Source organism: Glandiceps talaboti, chromosome 12 (assembly GCF_964340395.1).
Source record: "Glandiceps talaboti chromosome 12, keGlaTala1.1, whole genome shotgun sequence".
Lineage (NCBI taxonomy): Eukaryota > Metazoa > Hemichordata > Enteropneusta > Spengelidae > Glandiceps > Glandiceps talaboti.
In genome coordinates, this window is record NC_135560.1 from 15,335,690 (window position 1) to 15,344,537 (window position 8,848).

The 8,848-nt window shown below is 37.0% G+C and overlaps 1 protein-coding gene across 1 annotated transcript; it reads left to right on the plus strand.

Moving 5' to 3' along the window:
- Positions 1 to 691: 691 nt before the first annotated feature.
- On the plus strand, positions 692 to 8,380 carry LOC144442984 (ceroid-lipofuscinosis neuronal protein 6 homolog). The gene is made up of 7 exons (XM_078132358.1): positions 692 to 828; positions 1,738 to 1,924; positions 2,339 to 2,437; positions 3,469 to 3,657; positions 3,861 to 3,916; positions 6,506 to 6,643; positions 8,014 to 8,380. The coding sequence occupies exons 1-7, from the start codon at positions 725 to 727 to the stop codon at positions 8,378 to 8,380; spliced, it is 1,140 nt and encodes a 379-aa protein (XP_077988484.1). The 5' UTR covers positions 692 to 724.
- Positions 8,381 to 8,848: the final 468 nt, after the last annotated feature.

Below are 8,848 nucleotides of genomic sequence, written 5' to 3' on the forward strand. Positions count from 1 at the left end.
ATAACTATGATCCACGTCGTGACATTTTAATCATTTTTCATGTTGAAAGTTTTATTCTTATGGGGAAGTTGTAAGCGTTTATTTAAATACTTCCTTCGTGGTTGTATAAACGTTCCGAAACTCGAAAAGGATATATTGGATGTAGCAAAGCAGAACAAGAGGTTTTGAAGTACCGAGGGCTTGTCTGAGTTGCCATAGTGAACAAATATATTTTTTTTCATGTTTTACATATTTGCGTCATATCTTTTACATTTACCATTACAAACCAGGTAACTAACCCAACCTCAACCTCGGTTAATAGATTACATTACGTAAAACAGTTATAACTTATCATCTTATGCAACTTTTTTTCAGACAATTTCATCATTCCAAATATCATAATATGAGTGACTTACACGATAGTCAGGCAAATTGCTTTGCTCTCCGGACACAGTGTCTGCTTATTACAACTGTTACCATATATTGCGAGCGAGAAAATTTCAAATACGGAACTATCCGGGCCGATGACACAGTACAAGCTGACAAGCGACTTCCCGGTTCAACTTTAATTTTATCGTCTTGCTTTTATCGCTAAAGAAAAACAACACGCGCACGCGCAATGGGGACGACCTTAGATGAGCCAATTACATTGCAAAGCGAAAGCGAGGCGAAGGGAATCACAGAGCAGCCGAGCCAGCTGATTCAACGCGTGTGTACATGTGCTTGTAAAATAATATTTCAAAACATGCCTTCAAAACTTCGTCCGAGAAAACCGATTGGAGTGCCAGACAAACCAAAAAGCCAAAGTAACGCTCCGGAACGCATCTCAGAAATCGATTCGACCAGCGGGTATGTTATGCATGCATTGTTCGGTAACAAACGTACGCTATCCACCGTGTACTATTATTAGTCTGTAGATATGTCCTGCTTGCTGACGGTGCACGGGTCTAGATTACTGACATGACCCTCAACACCGACTTACTCCGTATGTAAGCAGGACTAGTCTGTAGACTGTGGTCCTCCTTCATTCGCTTGCAGATACTCTATTATTATGGTACTCTCATCACACCATGAATATATTTGAATGTATGGTATACCATGATGCTCACACACAAATTGTTCTATCCAGGCATACAACTTTTCACTGAGATTATAATTATATCGATAATATCGCCACTAATCATACAATCTTGACCCAAATATTTTGATGGAACATGAACCCTTCTACCTCAGTGGGTCACCAGTTGTCAAACTAGCAACAGTGGCATCATGCTGGAGTTTATCACTGTCAGTGTATGGCAGTGATACACTAATCAATAAATAATTAATTAGTTTTTTATCATCATAATTTAAATATGCAATGTCTATTTCTCAATCCTTGGCAAACGTATTAGAATGTTGTAATATGCTTTGTGGTGGTGGTGGTGGTGGTGGTGGTGGGGGCACTTTATTAAAAAATTTCCAAGTCATATTTGAACTGGATCTGGTTACAGATTACACAAAATTGGTACCTTCATTCTTCTTATTAGAGAAAAAACTCATGACATAAATATGAAGTCCATCTTTGCGTAATTGCCATGTGTAACTGTATGTTCATTTCAAGAAGAGTTCCCCTAAAATTCTTCCAGAAATACATCTGTAGTTTAGTACCAGGAAAACTATGTATTACATTACTTGTCAGTAAGTTAACACGAGATGGTACATGTACAGTACATGCAGTTAACTTTAAATGCATTTTGCTATTAATTAATCTCTCAGCCCAGGAAGCGGAACAAGTTTTAGCTCCAGTGATGAGAGTAAATCAGAGAAGGAATCAGTACAGAGGGAACGAAAAAGAAAACTGACCAAGAAACAAGTCATACCTGCTGGTACTTTCCACACCTATATATGGGTGACATTAATCCTAGCATTTTGGATCCTAGATATCGGTGTTCATCTACTTAAGGTAAGAACTTGATTCTAGAATATTGACTTGTCACATTGGTCAAGTGAGCTAGTAATCGCGTAAAGCTGGTATGCAAACACAGTTTGAATTTGATTGCATTTGTACAATGTTTTTGATAGGTTCATACTAAACTTAAAATACTGCTACCCACATTGTCAGATAATTTTTTTGGGGAATATTCTCAAACTTCCATCAATATCTTGTCAGCATTACCAGATTGTACTATACTTGTATGTACATGTATGTGGCATTGTTACAAATGTAAATTGTTATTATTGTGTATAAATATCACCTTTCAAATACCACATCCAAATATCATTCATTCATTTCACCAGACAGAGATACGTGTGTATATGTACATTGTACTTGATATGGTTATGATATAACTATGTGGATGGTTTGTTGTTTTTTCAGATCCAATTCCCTATTGAGTTATCCTCCTTCTCCAAGGCAACAGTAGTTGATTGGATGTATATTTCGTATTCATTTGTTGTGCCATTTTGTTTCTACAAGGTAAGAATATAATATAGTTACATGTACACAACTATTATAAGCGATTTTGTTTTAGATTGCAAATAGTATTAAATGTATCAAGATCATAAAGTTTCATGTTAAGACAGACACAATAAAGATAACACACAGACATCTCTTACACGGTGTTTTCTCTCTATTTATAACAAAAAAATGTAACAAAATACAGATCATACATTGTGTAAGAGATGTTTGTGTTATCTTTATTGTGTCTATCTCAACATGAAACCTTGTGATCAGTCTCACTGATCTTGATACATTTTCAAACTAAAACGAAATCTCCTGTAATGATTTATATGTTCAAGTCTAACTGAACTGAAGGCTATGGAGAGAAACCTTAGTTTAGATAATACAGCCCTATTTAGTGTAATCCATGAATCATACAATGTAGTTAGATCACTGTGCTGAACTTGTGTTACACACAATAACTGAGAAAAGTTGACACATTTTCCATTGTATATCCATGTGAAGCCAGGGCTATGAGGACATGCATTAATTAACTTTTCTTTATACAGGGATGAATAACTTTGAGTCAGAAAAGTTTGATGTCTGTGTACTAATATGTGATCATGTCACACAATGTTACTGCAACCATCCTGACATAATTTGTAAATGTAGAACACTATATATAAACCTGTCTTGTAGCCCCATATCAAACCATTATGTGTTGGTGATATCAGTCTGTTTAATTGATATCAGTCTGTTTAATTTGTGACAAAGCCTTTTCATTTTGATGCAAGTGTGGTCTATTTTGTATTTGTTTACTTCATTATCATCTTGAAACCATTACAAATAACATAGGGGCACAAAGTGTTCATTCATATCATATGATATTTCTGAGAAATAACCAAACTTGAGATCAATGCCCTCAATGGTGAATTGCTAGCGTTGGAATCCTTTTGTTTTTCTCATTTCCATCAGCTATGACAAGTTCTCGAAGCAGAGGCTTTGCTCCCTATGGTGGATCAGCTAAAGTGTAACCTTTTGTTGTTCCTTCTTCTCATTTTCATTAGCTATGGGAAAGTTCTCCAAGCAGGATTTCTTCTACCGTAATGTTGCCAGCTTTAGTTGTGCTTACAATAGGTGCTTGCATGCAGACAGTAATAGGAACTGTCACAAGAAGACTTCAAGCGTTTGGCTATGACAGTGAATGGTCTGTGGGAGAAAATTCAGTAATGCAGTTTGTAAAACCAACGCAATTAGTGAGTACATGTACTTTGTATCCCATTCATAACTAGTCTGGACGATGCAACAATCGTGCCACATTGTGCCATAGCCATAGGGTTGGAAGGGTTAACAGGAGCACCAACAATAGCAAATCTTTCAGTCTATCATAGATCTTGCAGTGTTATATAGTTAACAAGAAATGTGCGCAGAATTATTTTGTATTTCCTTCTATTTACAGGTAGATGTATTTGAAATGTTGATAACCTTAGGATTGAATTCAGGATTTCATCTTTGGTAAGTAAAAATGATATTATGTACATAAACAGTTGTAATTACGTACATGTACATTTGTAGTGCATTTCATGATCACTTTTGGTAACTAGGGGTCAATATTTAATGGAATGGCATGCTGACATTACTCCCATTACAGCCCATGTAGCCGTGCCTCTGATCTGAACATTGTTTTACCAGTCAGTGGTGGACAATTAAAACTGGCTTTGTAAAGCATTGTATACCAGATGACTAACTTTTACAGACATAAACAAACTGATAAATGACTCACTTGAATTTATATCAGAGGCACCTGGGACTTGTTTTTGTATTAATGTATGTTAGTTTGACAGTGTGATAAGGGGATGACTTTTTTTGCAACTTTAATTTTAAAGCGAGTTTTAATTGTCTAATACTGATACAAACAACATGCTGATCAGTGGCATCTCTAGACAAGTGCTGCAAGTGTTGTATATCAGTATATAGTACCCTGGTAGTTGAGCCTTTGGTTTTCTAGGACAGACCCATAGAAACTAAAACTATTGTCGCATCATATGGTTACAACAGTGATAAGCTATTGAAATGATGTTGGTTTAATTATAGTCTTAGTATAGTAGGGATGTGTCTCTGAAAACTAGTTTATTTAGAGTAAAATAAACTTGAAGTGCTGTTTTGGAACTTCAGATGGCAGGGCTCGAAATTCGTTTTTTTTCTTGGTAGCCCAGGTGGGCTACCATCTTTTAAATTTGGTAGCCCGAGAGCAATGACTGGTAGCCCATATGCATGCATTCCTAAATTAATGGTGTCTGTGATATATGTAACTATATGATGTATTGAATTCGATGATTGATTGAATAACTTAAGAGTCACGTTAACACGTTATTTGTGTGTATTTCATGCCATATTTGACATTGGGGATGCAATTTTTTGCATGTACATGTATGCGTCTCTGGGGACGTGTCATAAAGAGGGACCGTATGAGGCTTACTGTTACAACGTACGGTTATCATCGCAATGAAGAAAATTCATGTAGTCGCAGTTCGTACTTGTAACTATTATCTAAATCTCTTGGTGCAGTGAGACCTGTAAAATTTGAATATGATTCAACGTATGGAAAACGTATAAACAGTTTCATAAGCCCCATGGCCATTTCCTGATGTGGAGACTACGTCTTGGGTAGTTTAGAAACTATGTGCTGTTATCATTATCTATCCACGTGATTGGTTACTTATTAACAGACGGGTTAGACAGGATTTGTATTCATACATGATGGCCATTACGGCAAAGCCCCTTCCATTCATGGGCGAAGAGATAATCAAACAGAGTCTAAGACCACATCAGCAGACGGTCCATGCTGAAAACTCCACTCAGATAAATTCAAATCATCATGTCACCATTTCATTCTCACTAAAACTTCAACTTTCTTTTGAGCTTTGCTACTACTACTAGATCGAATGCATTACGTGAATTTACCATTCACCACTGCATGCTCTCAGGGGTTGCGTGAGCGTGGTTTACACACGGAATGTTTTAGGCATCGTTCAAGAATAAACGAATCTGTAGGTGTATACCAAGTTAACAGTTCTCATCAGCATAAAATTTTATCAAACACCATTACAACCGTGTCTCTGTCAAGTTGAAAGTTAAAGCTGTCATTAATGTTATGGAATTTAGTTACTGCAGCAGTGCTGTACCGAGAGTGTACTGTACTCCGACTCCGAGAAGAATCGGAAGGGCCCGGGCCGGAGAGCAGATTTCCAAAGAGTGATTACCATGGGAAATTGAAAGTACAGAAAGATAACATTAAATCGCTATACAGAATATTGTTGCATATAAATGTTTTGTTGTGACATTTTTGAAGTACAAGCTGTGTATACGATGAACGGAAGAATGACGTGTACAGTGTACATGTATTTCGTGTACATTTGATATACATCATGTAGTGTGGATGTAAATTTGGAAAAGACGCACAGATTTTGACGCTAATTTTGGCGAGAACACGTCCCACAGGACTGCGACCTCGGAGGCCCCCGGCCCGGGAAGGTGTCGGAGTCAGGGTGTCACAGTTTCATTCAAAACTTAGTAGCCCAATTGGGCTACCACTCACATAATTTGGTAGCCCAGAGACAAACATTGGTAGTCTGTGGACGCGGGACTACCGCGAATTTCGAGCCCTGGATGGTTACACCATGTTGATCATAGTGTGATTAGAATCGCAAAACAGAGGAACCACTATCACCTACTTGGGCACTGATCTACCACATTGAAGAATGTTACATTAAGTTTGCATTTATCTTAGTAAACTGAAGGCTGGATTACCAGTGTCATATATATGTAGACTGGCAAAGTTTGGGTATTTGGGTAGGAGGAGGTTGTATAGAACTTATCAATGTCAGAGATGTTTTACATGAGTTTTGGACTTCAATCTTTACTAATATTTTGGGTGAGCAAAAATGCACAATTCTAGCCAATCTTTCATAGATGACCAGTCATACCCCAAACAATATTCATATGAGGAGCACTCAGTGATGAGCTACATGTATGCTTTGTGTGAAAATCTGCTGTCATTGTATAACAGTTAAATAACTTTCATCTCTCATCCTACATGTACAGGTGGATATCCTTTCTCTTGACGTTATTGTTTTATTTCTTTGGCTGTTTTATCAAGAAGACTTCAAAACTGCCAGAAGGCATACAACAGCTGAGACAAACAAGCTGGTCCATGCTACCTCTATTTGCTGTATATTTTTGGTAAGTTATATACACATTATGGAACTTGATTAACGTGGCCATATGAAAGGGGATTTGGTGTTTACTTTGGATTTTTATTTTATAAAACAATTTTATCATGGCTTCCCACTTGAAAAATCAATGCGAAACAACATATGCCAAGTCCTTGTTTGTAACTCAATACATTGCAATAGACTGTACAATAACAATAATTTACATATATTTTAGCTTTTTTACAAGATACTAGTATTGAACAACAAACACAGACTTGATCTATGCAGATTCACATTGATTTATCAAGTAGGAGCCATGATAAAAATTTTGTATGAATTATAAATCCAAAACTAAAATACCAAATCCTCATCGATATGGCCACTTTAAGTCAACACCACACCTCAATTAGTTGTAGTTTCAGTTATGTTGTTGGTAGACCCCAAGTAATTCTGTAGTTCCTTCTTATTCTTCAAATTATTTCTGTAAAACAAAATTTTGATCTACACATATCAATGTTGGTACCTGATATGGTAAATATTCCTAAAGGTGTTTATTCATATTGTTAGCATGTGAAAACTACCCAGCAAAACCCTTTGATTATTACTTCATAAGGATAATAGTAATAGTATATATTTATGAAATGCTTTCCACAATAAATGTTGTCATCATAGCACTGAACAGAAATTACACCTGGCACAAAGCTATATTAACACAACGACCTCGTATAACCTCCTTTTAAAAGCACACAATCCATTGTATCCTCCGTAAGTGCATAAGGTTAAATCATTCAGATAGCACCCTCTACCCAACAATTAAGTTGACTAGGGCATAATTGTGGTCCAAATCTTGACGAATGACTTTAGACATTCAAGAACAAATAGCAGTGGCCCCAACCATAGACCCTCAACCAGCAAATTGCAGGTTCCATGCTGGGTGGTCTAACTATTCGATCATGTTGACTCATTGTCAGGTCACAACTAGATTGGTTACAGGTGGTTCTGATAAAAAAAATCACTGATTCAGAATATAATTGAAGTTGTCAAATCACCACAATCTAAACTTTGACATAGCTGGCCAAGACATTCTACATGGCACTCCCTTGGTACATCCCATACCTCAGCCAATGCTTTGTGAACGTCAATATTATCGGAAATTTGTTATTTTCTGAAACACACTGGGTCCTGAGTATTTATGTTATGAAACACAAGAGTAACACATTAATGATTTCTAGCATATTGCAATTGTCAGTCCCGAGTACTTTCATGTACTGTCCCATTTTTCCTAACATTAATATCATCAGCATATCAGTGCAGTAAGGCCTTATCTGCTGTACAGTTTTATAGCAGATATGACATTCTGAGGCTTTGTTACTAATGATACTATTCTTGTATTGTCAGGTACATGGTATCTCAGTATCAGCTTCTCACACCCTTCTTACTCACACTCTTCGTTATGCTGGTCTACCAATTATTTCAACAATCATTGCACAGAATTACTGATGAGAATGGTCAGTTCCTCCTTCAAAGTATGGGCATTGCTGTTGTCTTTCTTGTCACATGGAAGTGGTTACTATGTCGAGATGAAGCATTGAGTGAATTGTATCCTGGCATTTTTGGAATCCCCAAACCATGGACATATGTAAGAATGTACATTCATAATGACATTGGACACCTCAGGGATGTGATCAGGAATGAACCAATGGAGACAACTGCTGAGGCGTCTTCTCCAATACTCTCAGTAACAATACCAACATCAAACCAATGATAAATACACTGCTGTTTCAGAATTTACAACAGCAATTTGTTGGCGACAGTGTTTCAGTGGTAACTTTGATTTGTGTAAAATGAGTACTACGTGTACAGTAGACCAGTTAACCTGAAGTCAATCTGATTAAAATCTGATGTGGTGAAAGTGGCTAGATGTCTTTATTTACCTCTATTTCCATTGTTTTGTGTCGTTTGTTTTGTTCCCGATGATCCCCACCTTCCCACATCTGACCCTGTGTAATAGAAAATCTTGTTTGAATCTCAAGGCTCTTGAAAGGTTTCTTCAACCAATCAACATGCTTTCCAAATCGTGCGAAGAGACGATGTAGCCACCAATGGGTCGTATCGTCAATGCAATCTCCATGTGTGCATTTTTTTCTTCAATTTCTCAAGTGTGCGCAGCTGCCAACGTAACACTCATCCTGATTGGCTACTCAAAAGCGCGATATTCAAATGAGATTTTGTA

Coding starts and splice junctions, on each gene's coding strand:
- LOC144442984 (XM_078132358.1), top strand. CDS start 725: ATGCCTTCAAAACTTCGTCCGAGAAAACCGATTGGAGTGCCAGACAAA. Junction 1,925..2,338: donor TCGGTGTTCATCTACTTAAG/GTAAGAACTTGA, acceptor TTGTTTTTTCAG/ATCCAATTCCCTATTGAGTT. Junction 6,644..8,013: donor CTATTTGCTGTATATTTTTG/GTAAGTTATATA, acceptor TTGTATTGTCAG/GTACATGGTATCTCAGTATC.